Source organism: Notamacropus eugenii, chromosome 3 (assembly GCF_028372415.1).
Source record: "Notamacropus eugenii isolate mMacEug1 chromosome 3, mMacEug1.pri_v2, whole genome shotgun sequence".
NCBI classification, from domain to species: domain Eukaryota; kingdom Metazoa; phylum Chordata; class Mammalia; order Diprotodontia; family Macropodidae; genus Notamacropus; species Notamacropus eugenii.
Window position 1 is genome coordinate 207,963,569 of NC_092874.1, and position 23,502 is coordinate 207,987,070.

Here is a 23,502-nt window from a genome sequence, read left to right on the forward strand (position 1 = left end):
TTCTTATATAACTTCATTGCATTATGACAAGTAAGCATATACAATATACACATATAACATTTATGCTTTTTTGCCATTTGTTTTTATTCTTAAGTAATCACACACAGCTGAGAAATAGGAACATTCATTTCCATTTCCTTTCAATAAACATTAGATATCTGTCATATCTAATTTATCTAAGATTCTGTTCATGTTCTTATTTTTTCATATATTTTTTGTTATATTTATCTAGGTCTGAAGGAGTAAATTGAAGTAACTCATTATTATAGCTTTAGGGTTTGTTTCTCCTTGTAATTCATTTAGTTTTTCCTTTGTTTTTATTAGTTATGCCATTCACTACATGTATATTAAATATGAAGGCAGCTAGGTGGTGCAGTGGATAGAGCACCTGTGCAGGAGTCAGGAGGACCTGAGTTCAAATCTCACCTCAGACACTTGACACTCACTAACTGTGTGACCTTAGGCAAGTCACTTCACCCAAATTGCCTCATCCTGGGTCATCTCCAGTCATCCTGATGAATATCTGGTCACTGGATTCAGATGACTCTGGAGGAGAAGTGAGGCTGGTGACCTGCACAGCCCTCCCTCACTCAAAACAAAGTCAAGTGCAAGTCATGTCATTATTTCTCTGATGACATGATCTTCTCTGGCAACAAAGGACGAACAAGGAGGAAGGAAGGATTAAGTATGAAATCAGTTATTGCATTACCTTTCAGCAGAATATAGTTTTCTCTTTATCTCTTTATAGTTTTTGCTATTGCCTTGACTAAAATCATCATTATTGCCCTGGCTGTTTTGTGTTCAGTTGAGTCATAACAGATTATTGTTCCAACCTTTTATTTAACTCTTTGTGAGTTTCAAGTATGTTTTTTGTAAACAATATATTGTTGGATTTTGTTTTCCAAATCCATTTCAGCTTCTAGTTTACAGATAAATGCATCCCATTCACATTCACTTCATTTTCTCATTTTGTCTCCTAAAATCATTCATTTCTGTTTGGTTCATTCTGATTTTTAGGGAGTTTGTTTCTAAAGTTTTGTACCTCTTCTCTTAAGCTATTGCTCCTTTCCCCAGTTCTCTTCTCCATAATTCTGATTTCTTTTGTAATACCTTTTTAAAACTCTTATAATTTAAAAAAAAATAGAAGTTTTCTTATGGGCAAGCTTTTTTCATGTGGTTTTCATTATAAAAGTTTTTGCATTTTTCTCTTCTGGTTTGTGCGTTTGTACACTCTGCATTCATAAACGCTTTTTATTGTAATTTTTGATTCATTTTTGTTAGTGAGCCCTTAGGAGTTGAGTTCTAGCTTTCCTCTACTCTGAAGGACCAGATTAGGTTGAGCACCTTTCCTTTACATGGTCCTTTGTCCTAAAGGTCTTTTTCGTCACTATGGATTCCAAAGCTCTCCTTCCTTCTGGTCAGCCTTACTTAATAGCTTTTCCTTTGAGCAGACAGAGAGAAGAAGGAGAAGCCTTTTCTTCACTTCTTAGTTATTCCATGCATGCCCTCCTCTGGTGAGAGAAACCTAGATGAAGAGTAATCCTTAAGGAGAAGGAGAGAGGTTACTGTTCTTTGTGTCACAATCTTTTTTCTTCTTCTTTCTATTCTCCCTTAAAAATATGGTAATAGTACCAGTGGTCTGTGGGAGAAGCTGCTGAACCTGGTACTATATTCCTCTAACCCATAATTTTTTTTTCTGAAAATCATTTTAGGATATGTAACATTCACCCTAAAGTGACATTTAGTGTCTCTTGCTGTTCAGTCATGCCTGACTCCATGCCCCATAGCACAACAGGCCTTTCACTATCTCTCAGTCTGTCCAAGTTCATGTTCATTGTTTCCATGACACTGTCTATCCATGTCCTCCTTTGCTTTCCCCTTTTCCTTTTGCCTTTCCTCTTTCCCAACATCAGGTCTTTTCCATTGTGTCCCATCTTCTCACTTTGTGGCCACACAAAGTTTCAGCTTCAGTATTTGACCTTCCAGTGAATAGCCTGAAATAATTTCTTTAAGTATTGATGGATTTGATCTCTGTCGTTGCTGTCTAAAGGACTCTCAAAAGTCTTCTCCAGCACTGCAATTTGAAGGCATTAATTCTGTGATGCTCAGCTTTCCTTATAGTACAACTCTCACAATATAAATACAGTATACAGAAAATATACCTGTCAGAATTCAAAGCACCACTTACAAGCTGCTTCCAATGAGGCAAACTCTAGGAACGGCAAAAAAAAATACATAACAGCAACATACATACATGTCAAAAAGTACAAAACATTGTATATAATTCAAAAATAAGTTATATTGAGCTAAGTAGCCAGTGACACTGCAATATCATTATTTCGCCTATTTATTGATCGGATGGTTCTAATTCTTTTCTGATTCATTTGTCTTTCCACATCTGTACCTAAAGTAGTTGTTGGCAAAATCTCACTCCCAATGTTTCTAACTCTATGATTTTGCCCTCTTATCCTTATTAATATGACAGCTGAGGTTATAGGTATAGACTCCCTAACAGTAATTCTGAACTCTCTGTCTTGCCCTTTAAGGGGATTCTTGAATTTCAGTTTAAGTATATAGCCATGGATAGTGGATATCAAGTCAATTTTCTCTTTTTCCCCAATCCATGATTGGTAGTGATTCTCTGAAGTTCATCTTTTTTTCATTTTTCCCCTAATGCACTGAATGTTTTCTCTCACACTTTTCTTTGTTGAAAGCTTTTCTCCTCCTTTAGGCCTTTACTGACTTTGCAATGTCAATTAGTGTTGCTCACTTTTCTTGCAAAGTACTCTGGTGCCTTCCAGTAGCTTGGAATTCAATATACTTCAAACAAAACACTCTATTAAACTGTGAGCTGTGGGAGGAGGAAAGGTATGGAATGTAGCAGCAGATCTGCAAACTAAAATCTGAAGACTAAAGTCTAAGCCAAAGAATACAGCTGACCCTGGGTCTACCATTCAAAATGTCTAATTCTTTCTATTGCCTAACAGCAAAATGGCTTAGAATGGCCAAATGGAAAAATAAACAAGCATCAGGATCTACAGAAATTAAATAACAAAATGCAGCTGTGTGTGTGTGGAGGAACTTGAGTAGCACTTGACCAAGAAAAAGACAAGCAAGAGAGAAAGTGCAGCTGGAGAGATAGAGGGAAGGAGAAACTACAGTTAAAAGACCGTGTTTAGGGAAGGAGGTTCATTGGGTTAAGGTGTCTTTATCCAGGCTGAAATTCTGTCCCTTTGAATCTCTAGGTTCCCAAAAATGAAACTGTGATAGCCACAAAGGTGGCTATTCAAGTGGGCTTCCGCCATATTGATGGGGCTTTTCTATATGAAAATGAAAAAGAAGTTGGACAGGCCATCCAAGTGAAGATTGCAGATGGGACGGTGACCAGAAAGGACATATTCTGCACAGGGAAGGTATACAAAAAAGTGATTGAGTTTTGTGAGATTTTTTTTCATGTTAAAAAAACTGTGATTAACCATAAATAGTATCCTATGTGGAACAAAGAGGAATCCTCCCAACCAACGCAATCTAAACAACCAAAATGAGTTTTGCTGCATAAAGGAAAAGAGGAAAGCTAGCTAGTGTTGATGAGAAACAATGGAATTTAACTCTCAGTCATTTAATTTCAAAAGTAGATTGGCCACTCAGTTAACAAGCAAGATCTAACTCATTCTTATTCTTTTCCTTTGGTCCCCCATGGTGACTGGTTTTTAGCACTTCGACCTTGAGACTTGCAGAAGATGCCAGTCATTACATTAATTTGTTGGGGGCAGGTAATTAAATTGTACAAAGGTTTATATAATGGAATAGAGAGAAAAGAAAATAATAAGGGATTAAAGTAATAGCAATGTTGATTACCATTTCCTAAAACCTCCTACCAAGCTGCAGGCATAGAAAATTGCAAGTCTAGCCTATTGTCTGTTGTGTTGTACTAAATCATCTTTGTGTTCAATCTTAGGAAACAATATAGGGAAAACCAGGCACTTACCCAACTGACAAGGTGAAGGTGAAAGTGTTGTATCTCAATGCCTACTTGTCTGTCATCTTTTTGACATTTGATTCTGTAGCTACTGTTTCCTTGCATAAGTGGAAGAAAATCTCAGTAGGTTTCCAAAACACACTTTCAAGAATATCCAAAATTCTAGCATTAACTTGAGTTGGGAGGTGACTTCATTGTTCAGTGGGTCAGGTAGTTTTGGCCCAGGGGTACTCCATGAGTACTTCTTCTCCTCTTTACTTTTCTAGCTCCAGGCTTGTCTAGTACTTCTTTTATAACCCCCTGATTCAGAGATGTCTCCACACTAGGTGTACATTCACTCAGAACCTCCTTCAACAGGCAGTTCAGGACCTTCCCTCTAGTGGGTAAATTTCTTGAGTTCCCAAAGAGGCCACTTTTGCAGTTTACAAAGCATGTGATGTCTCTTTTCAACCTCAGAAGAACTCTTGGAGTTAGATAGCATTTTATTTATTATCTCTCATTTTACAAAGAAAGGAACAGGCACAGAGATTAAGTGATAAGAACGAACTTTAGGAGCTTTTCATAATTTTTCTGTAATTTGGCTATTCTGGGAACTCAGTCTGCTGTCCTGTCATTGACATAATTTGTCCCTTCTGTTGATATTGCTTTGATAAAGAATATACAACATTACTTTGAATATTCCTTCAATCCCTTTAGCTATGGAGCACATGCCACCGCCCAGAATTGGTCAGGCCTGCCCTGGAAGAGACCCTGAAGAACCTCCAGCTTGATTACCTTGACCTTTATATTATACATTTTCCTGTCTCTCTTACAGTAAGTACTAGAACCCCCTCTAGGTATACAAAGACTTTTGGGTCACATGTCTCTATTTTCCGCCTTAGCATTTTTCAGTTCTGCTTCCATAAGAATTGGAGAAATGTTTTGCCCTTGCTCAGGCTTTGTCTAAAGGACTACAGATAAGTGTTGATAGACTTGTGTGTCAGTGTGTTAATATTTAAATTAGATACCTACAAGTACACGTTTCCTAAGGATATCCTGATTTAGCCTTAAGAGATGAGACTGGTCCTGATGGCAAATGCCCATAGTCCTGTGTCGGAGAATTCTCTTGATTTCTAGGGAGAGGCATACAGTCAGCAGGGTCCGATAATTGTGGGTCAAAGATAGTAGGAAAAAACTTAGAGATTTATTAGAGTGCTAAGGAATCTGCTCTTGATAATACCAAGTTCATATTCCTTTAATTTAGATTTGGTTTTTACGACTTTCAGGCAGCTTAGAGTACACTGCCAATCAGTAGTGTTGTATAGCAACTTAGGATAGAAAAAAAAGCATTTTATAGAAAAGTCTTGGGGTATCAGTCAAAGGAGAAAAAAGAAGTAATTGCAACGTACGTGGTAGGATTTACTGTTAATGAAAAAAAGATGTACAAGAATGAGGGATAAACAGAAGAGAATGAAGTTTTACAATTAGTCTTTGACCATTGTGAAAGCAGTCCTTGTAGAAAAACCTTCAGTATCACTTATTAAAAACATGAAGAAGCTACAGCAGTAGGATAATCCATCCTCAAGTTCATACTCTCATTGTATGGGGGAGAGGGACTTTCTAATGTTAGACCACTAGAACATTTGGAGATCTCTACATTTTTAGTCCATCAAGATGTCACATAATATTGGTGTTGCCTATTTTTTCTCCACACCTGTTCCTGGGGAGGCTAAGGCTGGTAGACTGCTTGAATTAGAGAGTTCTGAGCAATAGTGCTACTACCTACCCATTGTTCAGGCCAAGACAAGCACAGATCTAGTGAGTTCCCCAGATCTGCTCAGAAGGGAGAAATGTCTGTAGGTTAGAAACATAGCAAGACTGTTTAGTTAATTTTTTGATGTAGTCTTACATGTAGGCCACATAGACATTTGAATTTTATGTTTGCATAAGTTGTGAGGTTTTAATCTAAATCTAATCTCTTCCATACTACTATCCAATTTTCCCAGCAGTTTCTGTTAAATAGTGAGTATGTATTCCAGTAACTGGGGTTCTCTTTTTGTTGAATATTTGCACCAGTATGTTATAAACTTAATCTGTTACACTGTCAAACCTTTCTATGTTTTTTAGTTTATCAATAATTATTTAAATTATTATTTTGCGTGTTTGATCTACTCATCTCAGTATTCAATTTCTTAAATGGGGTTTTGTTCCAGGGCCAGGCAAGGGCACTTGCTGGGCTTTTGGTTGAAGTTGTTGGCTCTGTTTGGTCTTGGTCTGGATTCCTTGGGTTTTTTCTTTTTTTTTTCTTGAATTGAGTTTTTTTTTCTCTTTAATTAATTAATTTTTAGTTTTCAACATTCATTTCCACAAGATTCTGCGTTCCAAATTTTTTCCCCATCTCTCCCTTCTCCACCCCAAGATACCATGTATTCTGAATGTGCTTTTCCCCAATCCCACTCCCTTCTATCACACCACTGCCCTCCCTTTTCCCCATCTTCATCACCTTCTTGTAGGGCAAGACAGATTTCCATACCCTTCTACCTGTAAACTCTCATTTCCCAGATGCATGCAAAAATAATTCTCAACATTTGTTCCTGAAACTTTGAATTCCAACTTCTCTCCCTTCCTCCCTCCCCACCCATCCCCACTGAGAAGGTAAGCAATTCAAAATGGGCCATACTTGTGTAGTTATGCAAATGAGTTCCATAATAGTCATGTTGTGATAGACTAACTCTCTTTCCCTTCATGCTATCCTGCCCCCGCATTTATTCTATTCTCTCTTTTGACCTTGTTTCTCTTCAAAAGCATTTACTTCTAAGTACTCCCTCCTTCCATTTGCCCTTTCTTCTCTCATCCCCTCCCACACCCCACTTATTCCCTTCTTCCCTGCTTTCCTGTTGTGTAGGATAGATACTCATACCAAACTGAGTGTGCATGTTATTCTCTCCTTAAGTCAAATATGATGAGAGTAAGCATCTCTTTTTTCCCTCTCACCTTCCCCCTTTCCTCCTGCATTGAAAAGCTTTTTCTTGCCTCTTTTATGAGAGATAATTTGCCCCATTCCATTTCTCCCTTTCTCCTCCCAATATATTCCTATCTCAGCCCTAATTTTATTACTTTTTAGATATCATCCCTTCCTATTCAAGTTACCCTGTGCCCTCCGGCTATATGTGTATAATCCATCCAACTACCCAAATACTGAGAAAAGTCTCAGCAATTTCAAATATTATATTTCCATGTGGAAATGTAAGCAGTTCAACTTTAGTAAGTCCCTTGTTATTTCTCTTTCCTGTTTACCTTTTCATGCTTCTCTTGATTCTTGTGTTTGAAAGTCAAATTTTCTATTCAGCTCTGGTCTTTTCATCAAGAATGTTTGAAAGTACTCTATCTCATTGAATGACCATTTTTTCCCCTTGATGTATTATACTCAGTTTTGCTGGGTAAGTGATTCTTGGTTTTAATCCTAGTTCCTTTGACTTCTGGAATATCATATTCTAGGCTCTTCAATCCCTTAATGTAGAAGGAGCTATATCTTGTGTTATCTTAATTGTATTTCCACAATACTTGAATTGTTTCTTTCTGGCTGCTTGCAATGTTTTCTCCTTGACCTGGGAACTCCGGAATTTGGCTACAATATTGCTAGGAGTTTTTCCTTTTCTATCTCTTTCAGGAGGTGATTGGTGGATTCTTTCAATATTTATTTTACCCTGTGGTTCTAAAATATAATGATAATTTCATGAAAGATGATCATGGTTTTCAGGCAGTCATATAATTTTTAGAGCATGTCTCTTGGGTCTATTTTCCAGATCAGTTGTTTTTTCACTGATATAGTTCAAAATGTCTTCTAGTTTTTTTATTCTTTTGGTTTTGTTTTGTAATTTCCTTGTTTCTCATAAAGTCATTAGCTGCCATCTGCTCCATTCTTATTTTTAAAGAATTCTTCATTGAGCTTTTGAACCTCCTTTTCCATTTGGCTAATTCTGCTTTTTAAAGCATTCTTTTCCTCATTGGCTTTGTGGACCTTTTTTTGCAATTTGGGTTACTCTATTTTTAAAGCTGTTATTTTCTTCAGCATTTTTTGGGTCTCCTTTAGCAATCTGTTAATTGAATTTTCATGATTTTCTTGCATCTCTATCATTTCTTTTCCCAATTTTTCTTACACCTCTCTCACTTGATTTTCAAAGTCCTTCTTGAGTTCTTCTATGGCCTGAGACTATTGCATATTTTTTTGGAAGCTTTGGATGTAAAAGCCTGGAATTTTAGGTCTTCCTGTGATGATATTCTTTGTTATTCCTCATCTGAAAAGATGGAAGAAAATACCTGTTCCCCAAGAAAGTAACCTTCTGTAGTCTTATTTTTGTCCCTATTTTTTGGGCATTTTCCCAGTCAGTTACTTAACTTTTGAGTCCTTTGTCAAGTGAGGGGTATCCTTGAGGGACCTGTAAGTTCTCAGTTCCCCCAAGGGGATACAATGAAGGGAGAAGTGTTTACTCCTCTCCTGGCCTTTGCTCTGATCTGGAGCAACTACAAGCTTTTCTGCTCAGGATCTGTGCTTAGGGTTCCCTCTCCAGAGCTTCTACCAACTTCACACTGTCAGAGCTTCTCCTCACCCCAGGACTGCCATTCAGAACTGAGATCAGATCAGCTGCCTGATTCTCCCAGGGTCTTTTGGCTGAGGGTTCCAAAAATAGATTCTGTTTGTGCAGTGGCTGCCACCGCCTTTGGGCTAGATCCAGATACACTCCCTTCTCACGCAGGTGAAAGAGCTTTTTCACTGACCTTTGAAACTATTTTTGGCATTTTTGAGTTGTGATATCTGGGAACCACAGCTAATGCCTGTGATTCCATGCCCTGAATCTTGCTCTAGTCCTGTCCATGCCCTGCAACCAAGGCTGAACTATGCTCCCCTATGAGTCTGGTGCAATAGACCTTTTCTGTCAGCCTCCCAGGCTGTCTTGGGCTGGAAATCTCTTTCACTCTTTCTTTTTGTGGCTTCTGCTGCTCTAGGAGCTGTTTAGAGTAATTTTTTACTGGCATTTTAAGGACTATTGGGGTAGAGCTAGAATAGACCTGTCATACTACTCTTGGCTCTGCCATGATTCCTTGGGTTGTTGCACTGACCTCTATGTCTTAGAATTTGGCTTCCCAAGTTCTTTGACATTTGTAGAGCTGCATTTTCAGGGTAATCTATGGCATCACATTTCAGAGTGTTTAGATCCTCTTATCTTTGATCTTGGCTGTTCTGACCTAAGCTCAGTAGCATGTCAGCAATTCTTCTAGCTGTTCCTCCTCAGGGTTTTCCAGGTCTTCACCCTAGAGCTTTCTCAAGTGAGTCCTCCATTCTTGCAGAACCTAGACCTAGAACATTGCAGACTACAGATTATGCTCAGGAGGAGGGAAAGGGAGTGCTTTTCTTGTCTGTGAGCTGCTGAATGATTTTGTGTAATTCTGGAGTAGAAGATTTTACTTACTATACTTTCTCATTAGTTTATGATCATTTATTCTGTGTGATATGAAGTTTAGTTTTGCTAGAGTAAGTATGTGGGAGCTGGGCTGCCTGACTCTACTTCTAGAGGCTGCCTTCTTTAACAGCTTTTGAAATGTAAGGGGCAGGAGCAGCTAGGTGGTACAGTGGATAGAGCACAGGCCCTCAAATAAGGAGGACTTCAATTCACATTTCAACCTGAGTTCAAATTTGGCCTCACATTCTCACCAGGTGTACGACTGATCAAGTCACTTAGCCCCAGTTGTGTCCAAAACAAAATGCAAGGGATCAAAGTAATTTGTGAAATGTCAACAAGTCCAAGTAGCCATAAGAGTCAGGATGATGGTCCAATGCTTACATATTAAAAGGGGAACCTCACTATATCTTTTGGTCAGTGAGGAGGAAAGAAAAATTGTATGGGTTTTTAAAGGATATAATCTATAGAAAGAGAGGATTGAGGTTGAAGGGATACATGAATCATACTATTATGTGTGCTTGCAAAGGGAAGCATAAGGAAAAAGGATAAAATGAACAGCAGACTTTACTGAACTGAGGAGGGAGAAGATGAGAGTGAGAGAGGGAAGAATGAATGTGTTGGGGGGGCTGGATTTTTTCAACCAAAAAAACCCTACAATTATGGAAGACAAAGAAATAAAAATGAATGGAAGGTTTAGCAGTTTGGTTCTGGGCCACAGATTACAAAATAGGAATTACTAAAACTGTCCAATAGTGAATTCTTTCCTTTTGGTAAACCCAGAGTCTAGCTCAGGGCCACTAAGCTCTCATAGTTCATTAATCAATGTTTTATGAGTGAGTGACTGAATGGATATACATGACTACAATTTTATAAAAAATTGTAAGCTATTCAAGTTAAAGGATACATCTTTTCTTTTTAAATATCAACATACTATCAAGTTAAAAAGTGTTACTTGCACATACAGAACCATGTGATTAAATTAGGCAGTTTTGCTTAATTCTGGAAATATGTTCCTTTATGGGATTTAATTCAATGTGTATTGATAAATGTTTTGTGTAAAATTAGCAATAGAGTTTTAAATATATCATACAATGAGAGGGTTTGATTTACATGATCTCTAAGATTTTTTCCAGGTCTAGATCTCTGATCTTTTGGATTTGTATTATAATAATCTATGTATTTGATATCTACTAGTTGATGAGCTCCTATAAGTCCAGAAATTCATTGCCATTTCATGTTTTATTTGTGGTATGTGGCACTGTGCCTTATGCAACATACATAGTACTTGGAATTGAATAGAATCACTTATGTGCTTGAATGTCTCTAAGACAAGTTTTCCTTCTCTAATTACAGCCTTTCAAAGAGAATTTTCCATTGGATGAAAATCAGAAACTTATTGGTGACTCTGTAGATTTGCGTGATACTTGGGAGGTAGGTGAATTGTGGAAAGAGACAACAAAAAATATCCTGTTGCTTTGAGGTGAAGTTAGCCCACCTAAAAGTTATTGTAACTGGAGAGGAAGATCCTCAGTAGCTGGAACTGAATTTTATCAAATGAAAAGGTGCAAGACACTTTGTTAAATGGAATATGTGCAGGGCTAGAAACATAAATCTCTAACTTTAGCTCTGACATTGATTTGAGGATACTGAGTCAGTCATCTCAGCTATCATTTGAAGAATGAGGGCAATTGGACTAAAAGATAGTGGTCTCTTGACGCTAGTGATATACTCTATTATTCCATATTAATATAAAATGAATGTCAGTGGGGATTAAATGAGGCTTCACACACTAATCAGAAAATCCAGGGAATTATGTACTTTAAGAATGTTGTACTTTAAGATGTTGTTGAAGCAGCCTCTGTTTGTAACAATAGGATCTTAGGTCCCCTGAGGTGGGTTATAGGATGGAGAGAAGAGGTGCACTCCCAGGGTTTCTTCTAACCTCCCAGAAATTTAGACATCTTGTCACATTCAGATCAAGGGGAAAGATCCCAGGACTCATTGAATGGGGATGGCAAGTGAGAGAATAACTGGTGTGCTAGAAAATAACAAAAAGTAAAGACAAGAGAAAGTAGATACAAGCTGTGGGTGGGGGAATTTCTTTTTCTGGTGATTGTTACTATTTTTGTTTCTTGGCAGTAGAGATTTTGTTACCCATTTCAGAATGAAAGGCTAATTTGATATTTTGGAATACCTTGCCTTTGGATCCTATGATTTTAAATGTCATTTACTGAAATTGTCACCTAACTTCCAGAATTTCATACTTTGATTGAAAATGTATATGGGAGTCTGTGTCACATAGAAGAAATTCAGTTAATATTTGCTTTTTAAAACTAGAAATATGCCTGATGAAGAGCTGTCTTCTGAACCAGTATAGCAAAGAGGTCAGAAGACCAGTACTCAAATCATCGTTTGGTTGCTCACTTTGTTGCACTTGGCAATGATTTCTCTTGATGCTGCTTTCCTTGACCAAACAAGAAAAGAAAGAGAAGTTTTAACTAAGTTGTATCTAAAGTCCCTTCCAGGTTTTAATTCTGTGGTATATCCTCTCTTGAGGTTCTTTTTTCAAATCTGAGGCAAGGACGTGAAAAAACCAAGGCTAGGTGATCAGTGGGGGATTCTACTCAACATGTTCTTCAAGGTTCCCTAGTGGTTCACAATCCTTCTGTACTCAGGCCATGGAGAAATGTAAGGATGCAGGCCTTGTGAAGTCCATTGGAGTGTCCAACTTCAACCGCAGGCAATTGGAGATGATCCTGAACAAAACTGGGCTGAAATATAAACCTGTCTGCAACCAGGTAAAATAATTCTTTTTCTGGTGCAGTTTCTTTCCTCTCCTTCCTCTTCTTGACAGATGAATGGAGGAATAATAATTCCCTGTAATTCTCATCTTCATCATCATCTTACATCTCATTTTTTGTTCTTGAAACGATTTCTTCCTACTCACATTTTCCTAGTTTTTAATAAATAAAACTTATTTCTTTAATCCTTTCAACTGGAAAACTTTTCAGACATTCAAGGTTTCATCTAATAAAGTTCATAAGATCTTTTGAGTCTATTTTTATTAAAGTGTTGATTTTCTATTCATGTCTGCTCAGATAATTAATACCTGAGAGCTCTGTTTCTTTCAACACATTTAAACAGTTTTTCATTAAATGAAAGTTCTTTTCCTACTTCTTTCAGGCATCAAACTATTCATCAATGGCATTATCTGAAGCTTACATCCTTTATCAACTGATTTTAGTCTTTTCCTTTATTCAAAACTATGTTTTCTGCCTATTTCAGAACTAATGGCTGTATGTGGAAAGGGCCCTAAGTAGACATATACTCTGTGATTTGGGGTGTATTTGGGGTATTTCTCAAGTCCTTCAGTTGTAAAAATGCTTAATATTGTTCTTTCTGGCTTCATATAGCTTATTTTTCTAAGGTAAAAGTTCAGTATTTATTGTACTGCAGGTGGAATGTCATCCTTACCTGAATCAGAGCAAATTGTTGGAGTTCTGCAAGTCAAAAGATATCATATTGATAGCACACAGTGCTTTGGGAACCCAGAGAGAGGCTCCATGGTGAGAAAGGGGGTCTGTAATTGATTACTTAATCACTAATAACACTGATGACTCAAATTTTTGTATGCTTACAAATTATGCAACATTGACTAGTGGAAACAGCATTGATTGTGGGATTATAGTAAACTGGATTTGACTCCCATTTGACTTCTGGCACTTTACTAGTTGCATGATCTTGAGAAAATAATTTAACCTTTTTAAGCCCCATTTCATTGTATGTAAAGAGAAGATAATAAATTCAACCCCCCTCCCTCTTGTATTATTATGAGGTCTAAATGATACATTTATGGAAATACTTTGAAAAATATAAAAAAGCTAAAGGGTGATTACTATCTACATAGCATTGAACTCTGCCCCTTTTCCCTGAGCACAGATCTCAAAATCTTTGTTTTCCCTTGTAGGGTAGATGAAACATCTCCGGTTCTCCTAAAAGAACCAGTCTTGGGAGCCATTGCCAAGAAGCACAATCGATCCCCAGCCCAGGTTGCTCTCCGATACCAGATTCAACGAGGGGTGGTAGTCTTGGCAGGGAGCTGCAGTGAAAAGGAGATCAAGGAGAACTTTCAGGTAAAGCAGCAGGGGCAGAGTTGGTTTAAGCAGCTGCACAAATACTGGTGTTGGTGAATGGAATATTGGAGAAAATGATGAAAAATAGAGAAGTCTGAAAACTGGTCATTAGGGAGATGATTCCTGAAGAGTCTAGTGGCCTTCAGGGATTCAATCTGGTGGATAGAAGTGAGACTTCACCCACATTCTCTGCTATTCTCAAAAGATCTCCAAGAAACAATTTGTTCACTTCAGTTTTCTGAGGAGACAGTGTATGTGACAAAAATATCACACACACTTTGCAATATCTGGTTTGTATGTATTCACATTATATCATGCATATGTATAATATAAAGAAAAATACAAATGAGATAAATGCATAGTAGTAAGGTAGGCAGAGCATTAGCAGTTAAGGGGATCAGGAGGAACTTCATATAGAAGTTGGTACTTGAGATATACCAAAGGAAGAAAGGGATTCTGTGAGGTAGAGGTGAAGAGAGAATGCCTTTCCTAGTACAAAGGGAAGAAGATAGGAGATGCAGTATTCTGTGTGAGCAACCAAGAGAAAGATAGATTGGGGCCACATTGTGGAAAAGTTTATATTTTATCCTCAAGGTGATAAGGATTTTATTGAATAAGGGAATGATACAGTGAGATCTGCATATAAGGTTAATGAATTTGTAAGCAATGCGGATAATGGACTGAACTGGGGAGTGACTTGAAGGAAAGTAACCAATAATCCAGGTGATAAATGATGATGGTAGCTGTCTGAGCAGACAGATGAGATGAGATGTCAGATGGTGAGGCAGAAACAGCAAGATTTGGCAACTGAATACATTTGTGGAGTGAGAGAAAAAGAGGAATTGAGGAGAACACCAAGATAATGAACCAGAGAGTCTAGAAAATTTGTGGTTCTTTATACAGAAATTGGGAAAATTGGATTTGATATTATTTTTTGGGGAAATGATGATGATGTTTTTTGGATATATTAAATTTGAGATGTCTCAGATATTTAATTTGAAATGTCTCCTTGGGACATCTGATAAAAGTATACTCTGTCCCTCCTTCCCACCCTTTCTATCATTCTCCCCACCCTTCTGACTGCCTGAGAATGCAGATATTGCATCCAGAATTTCTTTGTATTTTAAAATTGTTAACTTTTCTGTTTTAATTAGTGCTTCAGCTGAAGCGTAATGGATTCTGCTCCAGCCCCTTCCCTTTACTGTGTGTCTGTTCTTCAGATGTGTTTCTTGTAGACCATATATTGTAGGATTCTTGTTTTTAATCCACTTTGGTGTTTGCTTCCATTTTATGGGTGAGTACAGTCCATTCACATTTACAGTTATGATTACTGTGTATTTTCTTCCATCCTATTTTCCCCTGTTGATTCTTCTCATTATTTTTGCCCTGACCCTCCTCACCAGTGTTTTGCAGGCCACCATTTACCTCCATCAGTTATCCCTTCTATCAGTTCCCCTGTTTGTCTTATCCCTCTCTCCTTCTACTTCACAATATGATAACATAGATTTCTATATCTATCTCAGTTTGTATATTATTCCCTCCCTAAGCCTCTTTCATGTGAGATAATTTTCCCATTCTACCTCTCTTTTCCTCTTCTCCCAGTGCAATCCTCTTTTCCATCTCTTTTTTTTAATGTCATCTCATCAAAATCAACTTATGCCTGAACCCTCTCTCTCTGTACTTTCCTTCTAGTAGTGAAACCCTTCTTAAAAATTACACATATCATCTTCCCATTTAGGGATGTAAACAGTTTACCACTATTGAATCCCTTATGTTTTTTTTCCTCTTTTCTCTTTTCCTTTTTATGTCTCTCTTCTGTCCTGTATTTGAAAGTCACATTTTCTGTTCAGCTCTGGTCTTTTTTTATCAAGAATGCTTGAAAGCTCATTTTTTCACTAAATATCCATTTTTCTCCTTGAGGGTTAAATATTCAGTTTTGCTAGGTAGATGATTTTTGGTTGTGAAACTAGTTCATTTGCCTTTTGGAATACCATATTCCAAGCCCTTTCAGTCCTTTAATGTAGAAGCTGCTAAATCCTGTATAATCCTGACTTGGCTCCACAGTATTTCAGTTGTTTCTTCCTGGCTGCTTGAGGTATCATCTGCTTGATCTGGGAATTCTGGAGTTTAGCTATAATATTCCTGGGAGTCTTCCTTTATGGACCTTTTTTAGGACGTGATGGATGGATTCTTTTAATTTGATTTTACTTTCTGGTTCTAGGATATCAGGGCAGTTTTCCTTGATAATTTCTTGCAATATGATGTCCAAGATCTCTGTCTCTGATCATAGTTTCAATTGTTTTCAATTTTCTCCCTTTTATATATTTTCTAGGTTAGTTTTTTTTTCCATTGAGACATTTCACATTTTCTTCTATTGTTTCATTTTTTTTGATGGATTGTTGATATCTCATCGAGTCATTAGCTTCCCTTGACCAATAAGAATTTCTCAGCAATTGTGTCCTTCAGTTAGCTTGTGTACCTCCTTTTTAATTGGGCTAACCTTTTTTAAAATTTATTTTTTTAACATAAATTTATTTATTTTCAGTTTTCAAGATTCACTTCCAGAAAAATTTGTATTTCAAATTTTCTCCCCATCTTTCCCCTGACCCCACCCTAGAATAGTATGCATTCTGATTACCCTTTCTTCCACTCTGCCCTTCCTTCTATCACCCCCATCCCCTTCCCTTCTATTTTCCTATAGGGTAAGATAGATTTCTATATCCCATTTCCTATATATCTCATTTCCTAATTGCATTTAAAAATAATTTTTAGCATTCATTTTTAAAGCTTTGAGTTGAACATTCTCTCCCTTCCCTCACCCCCCCATCACTGAGAAAATAAGCAATTCAATGTAGGTTATACATGTATAGTGATGCAAAACACTTCCATAACAGTCATATTGTGAAAGACTAACTACATTTCCCTCTATCCTTTCCTGCTATCCATTTATTCTATTCTCTCCTTTGACCTGTCCTTCTCCCAAAGTGTTTGCTTCTAATTACCCCTTCCCCCAATCTGCTGTCCCTTTTATTATTCCCCCTTTCTTATCTCCTTCCCCCCTGCTTTCCTGTAGTGTGAGATAAACTTCCATTCCTAATTGAATGTTTGTTATTCCCTCCTGGAATGTACATACATGTATGTGTGTGAGTATATATATATATATATATGTATATATATATGTATGTATGTATGTATGTATGTATGTATGTATATACTTATATATTCCCTCTAACTATCCTAATACTGAGAAAGATTTCATGAATGCCAGATGTCATCTTTCTATGTAGGAATGTAAACAATTCAACTTTAACAAGTGTTTTATGGTTTCTCTTTCCTGTTTACCTTTTCATGTTTCTCTTGGTTCTTATATTTGAAAGTCAACTTTTCTATTCAGCTCTAGTCTTTGCAATAATACTTGCAAGTCCTCTATTTCATTTAAGTTACATTTTTTCCCCTTAGGTATTATATTCAGTTTTGCTGGGTAGGTGATGCTTGGTTTCAATGCCATCTCCTTTGACCTCTGGATTATCATATTCCAAGCCCCCTGGTCCCATAGTGTAGAAGCTGCTAAATCTTGTGTAATCTTGATTGTGTTTCTGCAATATTTGAATTGTTTCTTTCTGAGTGCTTGTAATATTTTCTCCTTTACATGGGAACTCTGAAATTTGGCTACAATGTTCCTAGGAATGTTCCTTTTGGGATCTCTTTCATGAGGTAATTGGTGGATTCTTTCTGTTTCTACTTTATCCTCTGGTTCTAGAATATTAGGGCAATTTTCCTTGATAATTTCTTGAAGGATGATGTCTAGGCTCTTTTTTTGATCATGAATTTTGGATAGTCCAATACTTTTTAAATTATCTGTCCTGGATCCATTTTCCAGGCCTGTAGTTTTTCCAATGAGATACTTCACACTGTCTTCTATTTTTTCATCCTTTTGGTTCTCTTTTAAAATTTCCTAGTTTAACATTACCTAATTTTCATATATAATCTTAATTTTGATAGGGAACTTTTTTATTTGAACAGAACTTTATCATATTTGACTTAACAATAGATACACACATTTAAATTGTTTCTACATGAAGTTTATGTTTGTATTTTAATTTAAAATAAGCATAAAGTGAAAATGCTTGCTCCCATAGTGTGATGAAAAATGGTAGGAGAATTTTGAAGCTATCTTGTTTGAAGATGCAAGTTCATTTAAAATTTTTAGCTACTCAACCTGTTGTGAAAAATAAAGAGAGGATATAAAAAATGAACTTTTCTACTGGTTAATAAGAAACATTGTATGAAATGATAAATATATATATCTGTGTTGTAATTGTATATATTGCTTCATTTTAAAACAATTTTTATAGCTACATTAATCTTTTCAGGAGAGAATTTCTTCAGATATAACTTCATTCTTTCCCACCACCATACTGGCTACACCCTCAAAGAAATTCTACTGAAATGCTGAGATGTGTTGCTGACCAGTTCATTTAAACTGAATAATATTGTCATAAGTGGAGGATATAGTTAAATCAGGAAGCTGCCTTGATATTGTAATGAGAGACAATACAAGTTTTGTTTCTCCTGAATGCTTGGGATAGTCCATGATAGTTTCAAGATGACTTTTAAGTGATCATGGATTTCAAACAGCCTGACATTTATTTGCCCTGCAGGAATGCAAATGCAAAAAGAATGCATGTTGATCATGTGATTATATCACTGATGAGATCGAATTATATGGTAACAAAGGAGAAAGAAAGAGCTCTGTGATGTACAGAATGCAAATGAGAGTATGGCCATGCATATGATCACCTATTAGAAATATATTTTCACTCAAACTTTTCACTCCTGTGGCCATGGCTATTTGGAAACAATTTGTGGACAAGTGGAGAAACTTCAAGAACATGTTGCACTAAGTCAGAAGTGGTCAGTTTGGTGTAGTAGATACATCGAAATCATTGTGTGTTTGATCGTTTTGAATTTTTTTGAGAAAAAAACCTATATGTCTTCAAACATACATATGATTGTTATCTCGGGGGAAAATACATTTACAACAAATTTTGTGCAATTATTTGTTATATAAAGCAGGATTAAAATGTTTAAACATGACCCTGTTGAATGAATAGGATGAATATACTGAATCCCTAAGGCATTCATGAATAAATAAATGGAAAGTTCTAGATTAAGGGGAATTCTGCAACTCTAAAAGGTGGAGTTAGGAAAGGGTGGCTCCTCCCACAGGAAGACTGGAGCTATCAGGTGGGATTAGTTAGTTTTCACCTACCCTAAACACCTCCAACTCCAGAACAGAGTTACAGAAGTCCCATCATTCAGCTTGCCTGTTTCATTCTGAGGTGCTATAAACAGACCCTACTTATAACAATTTCTCTTCTCTGGCAGGTGTTTGAGTTTCAGTTGACCCCAGAAGACATTAAAGTCATTGATGGCCTTAATAGAAACCTTCGCTACCTGATCCTTGATCAGTGAGTTTTTGCTCTTAGCATCTTTCTATCTCAGATTTCTGTGACTGCAGGGACATGGGACAGCTCTTTAGAGGTAGGAGTCCTTTTTTCAAGTCCTTCACAGAGAAGTTAAATATTTACAAGGTATAATGTTTTACAGTCATCAAATCTTCTCTTCCTTTTATCTGAAGCAGCACTCTGGACCTCTCCTATGCACTTATTCTGGGTCAGGTATAAAAAAAAGTCATTTTAGTAATAGAGTCTCAAGTGTAAAATTGCAATAAGATATTTGAAACTTAAGTCATTTGTCTGCCCTCAAATGTGGCTGTTCTTTGTGGTTCTCATGTATCTAGTGTGATAGTTTAATAAAAAAATATATTTTTTCCACACATGGATTTTATTACGGTTTTGGTGAACAACAGGTCATTTTCTTCCACTTTCAGTAACCAAACTTCTCCCATACAAATAGGGCAGTACCTTATGTCAGAAAGTTAGGTTCTTATTATGTCTCTGGTGGTTCCTAACTATAAGGCAAAAACAAAAAATCCCTTATTGTCTCTGAATCTCAGTTTCTTAGCAAATCTGGAAAAAGAAGGGTTTGGATTAGATAATCTTTGAGGAGTCCAAATTAGGCCTGAAGGGTACTCTAGGGCCTAGATTGTGTGAAGATGATCGCTATAGCGACCTGTAATGTAACTGTGGAAGAGTATAATCACAGGCATTCAAGAAAAGATGAAGATAACTTAGTGTGACTTCCTCCAAACTCATTTCCTTTAAGGATTCTTGTACTCTATAATTCCTTAGGAAGTGAGGTTCAGAGAAGCCCAACTTCTGTTTCCATGACTGCTTTAATTCTCATTAGGTGACAGGTCCCATGTTAGCCTAGGTATATTTGGAAATTATGTAAACATGGTCATTAAAGTAAGCACGGTACATATCTTTCTCTGTTTTAACTTTGAAACCTTGTTTTTTGTATCTGAGACTGAACTCATTATCTTTCCTCCATATATTGCCCACATCCAAACTTCTCCTATTACTCTCAAGGGCACAGCTCTCATCCAACCCCAAGGCTTAGACCCTAGGTGTCATCCTTAACTCCTCACTATCTCTCACCTCACACCTTCTCATATTCACTATGTTGTCAAAGCCTGTTGATTTCACCTTTGTAACATCCTTTGAATATTCTGTCTTCTCTCCTCTGATACTGCCACCTCTGTGGTGCATACCCTCTTCTCCTAATACCTGAACCATTGCAGTAGGTTTTGGACAAGTCTATTTGCCTTAAATCTCCCCCTTTCCCATCCATTCTCCATTAATTCACCCTAACAAAGGTCACCTAACAAACCCTCATGGCTCCCTATCATCTCCAGAAGGAAATATAAATTTCTCTGTTTGGCAGTTAGAGGTCTTTATAACCTCCCCCCCCTCCACCTTTCCAGTCTTTTCCCACTTTACTCCTTGTCATGTGCTCTTCAATCTGTTGACAATGGCCTCCTTGCCTTTTTGCAAACAAGGTATCTTCCCCCATGCCTCCTACCTCATAGCTTCATGGCTTTCTTCATGTGCCAACTAGAATTCTACCTTCTACAGGAAGCCTTTCCCACTCCCTCTTAATTCTAATGCCTTCTCTGTTTGGATTTTTTCATCCATGTAGTTTGTTTTACACATTTCTTTAATTACAGTCTTCCCCATTAGATTACATGCTCTTCAAGGGCACAGACTGTCTTTTGTTTTTCTTTGTATCCCCCTTGCTTAGCACAATGCCTCACATATGGTAGGTATAGAAAACACTTACTGACTGACTGACTTGCTGCATAGTGGAATATTTACTATGCTATTGATTGTCCTTGGAATATCTCCTTTATCTGGTTCTATACAAAAAAAATCAGAATTTAATGGGGTTCATAGTAGAGCCTGGCCAAAGTCCACCACAATGCTTTTCCTCCTCTTCATTCGCTTCATGCTATGGGAACAAAGCCTGCTTTATTGATTGTTGATTGATGTGGATAAAGGTATGCCATGGTGTAGGGAGGCAGTGTAATGGTTATCATGGGAAAAATACTGAATTTCAAGTCTTAAATTTAAGCTTTGATTGTTCTCTCTGCCAATCTCTACCATTTTGACTCAGGGGGAGCTCACTTCCCCTCTCTTGGCTTCAGTTTCCTAAATCAGACCCTTCCAAATACCCCTTGTTATATGGTCTTTCTTAATGATAATAATTGACAATTACATGGTAATTTATTTATTGCTAAGTCCTTTGTACCCCATATTCGCAAGTCAACCTTGAAATAACCCTGTAAAACAGGTAGACCAAAAAATATTATTCTCCATTTTAAAGATGAGGGATTATAGTAATTTGCCCATAGTCCTACTGCCCAGTATTGAAAAGTCAGAACACAAGTTACAACTTTTCTGTTTCCAGATCCAGGATGTATTATGTTTACTGTTCAGTTGATTCAGTCACATCTGACACTTTGTGGCCACATTTGGGGTTTTTGGCAAAGATACTTAAATGTTTTGCCATTTCTTTCTCCTGGTCTATTATGTCACCCATTTATTTGCCTTGTATCTCAGAAATGTTTTCTTGTTTAAGGAAACTGAGCAAAGCCTGCTTGAATCCAAGGCAAGAGGGATCCATAGCTAAGTCTTCACTCAGTATTTAGATGCATGGGTCAATGAAAACAATCTACCACAAAGACGGTATTTCTTAATCTGGGTATTTGAGGAGATTGAGTGTGGGAGGAGGTAGGTTGTTGGAGCTGTTGTGTTGGAGAGATTTCTTTAAGGCATAATACTTGAACATGTCTGTTTGTCCCTTTTTAGATTCCAGGAACTTCCCAACTATCCGTATAATGATGAATATTAATGAAGTTCTGACTCAGAAGATTTGTGTCCCTGAGGCAGTGAAGTTTCTCTTAAAGAAATAGCTTACATTCTGTTGATTTTTATGAAAATCAAATCCAGTATAATGGTTAAACCATGCAATATCGCAAAGCCTACACCACGGCATAAGTTAAAGGTAGTTGTTCTATTATAAACTTTACCTTTCCTGCCCCCTGTAAGACAGACATAATGGTACACATTTATGTAGCATTTCAAAGTTTACCAGGTCATTTTCATGCAGTAGTGCAAGTATTATCCATTTTTCCCAAGAAAGGTAGCCTTTGCTTAGAGAGGATGTATCAGAGGTGGTATCGAGCTCACAGTTTTCCTCTTTTCTCAGTTTACCATTATTCTAAGTACTTTAACCTATATGTTGATATGCCCTCGAGCATCCTAGCTACCCAGTTTCTTAATGAGATTCTATCATGGATGACTTCACTTCACCATCTATATAGTTGTGCACTTAAGAATGGCAGTCCCCAACAGTTCTCTATGATTTAATCCCAGTTACTTTCACATCCTGCACAAATATTGTAATTTCTGTAACTCTGGTATACAGAAGTAAGTCAATCATATATATGCATGAGTAGAAATCAGTCATTAGAAATTCAGAAAACAATTACATACTGTGATTACACATGCGATGAAAATATCATAGTTCACTCAAAGCCCAGAAGAACACTGACCTATGTAAAACCCTGAAGCTGACAAATACCCATATCTGAGGTAACACATGAGACAAAAATAAATCTTTGAATCTGGGATCTGTCTGCAGTAAAGAAGATGTAACTTCAATGCTTATTATTCTAGGTGCAATTTAATGTTAATAATCAATGCTCAGATAATCTACCAAAATTCTATTGTATGAAAAATATGTTGTTTTAAATCTGTCAGATAAAAAGTATTGTGTGTAAAATAAACTTGTAAGCCTAACAATAACATATCTAGTGTTATGGATTTTTAAACTCATTGCCAGTCAAATATCATCAATTTGATCCAATTGCATTTATGTATCTTACATATAAAAGCATCAATTCCTTATCAATTGGGTATTTTATACCAAAGAGCAGTCTAGAATAATTCGTCTTTTAATTCTTTCATTTAGTTTTTAAGAATATCACCATAATGCCAAATATCAAATGTTTCTTTCATTAAGGTATGATCTACGTATAGAGGGTAAAACATTAAGATTATCTTCCTTTAAATGGATCATATAGTAATTTAGTTTGGATTTAAAAATAGCAAATCATCTCATCAAAATGTCAATTTCCCAAGGACTACTAGTTGCCAACATTTTAAATTATAGAGGGCACTCCTTTAAATTATCTCCATTCCAAAAATTTACAGTGGAAGTTTGACATTCTCATCTCCTTAAAATATTTCAACATTTACAAAGGTTTTTAAACTCTAATTTGGAAATTTGCTGTAATAATATCATATCTCAGTTATAAATTGGTCCTCTAATTAGTTTATAGTACCATAAATTTCTAGAAACTATGAAAAATATTTCCTTTCTTTCCTTGTCTAACTTTATCTCTGTAACTCCCATCTGATGACTGAAATGACAAAGTATCTTGAAGATTTTTCTTTTTCTTTTCAAATTCCTAAAACCTTAC

General features: G+C 36.7%; 1 protein-coding gene across 3 annotated transcripts in view; it reads left to right on the top strand.

Annotated features, from left to right (window-relative positions):
* LOC140533858 (aldo-keto reductase family 1 member C1-like) overlaps positions 1-22,825 on the top strand; it is a 50,359-nt gene extending 27,534 nt beyond the window's left edge. For all 3 annotated transcript variants that reach the window (XM_072654185.1, XM_072654184.1, XM_072654183.1), the window contains exons 2-9: positions 3,246-3,413; positions 4,676-4,792; positions 10,774-10,851; positions 12,096-12,218; positions 12,877-12,986; positions 13,388-13,553; positions 18,942-19,024; positions 21,827-22,825. In XM_072654185.1, the coding sequence (XP_072510286.1) occupies positions 3,246-3,413; positions 4,676-4,792; positions 10,774-10,851; positions 12,096-12,218; positions 12,877-12,986; positions 13,388-13,553; positions 18,942-19,024; positions 21,827-21,869 (888 nt within the window). In that variant the 3' untranslated portion in view covers positions 21,870-22,825. The remainder of the gene's footprint in view (positions 1-3,245; positions 3,414-4,675; positions 4,793-10,773; positions 10,852-12,095; positions 12,219-12,876; positions 12,987-13,387; positions 13,554-18,941; positions 19,025-21,826) is intronic.
* Positions 22,826-23,502: the final 677 nt, after the last annotated feature.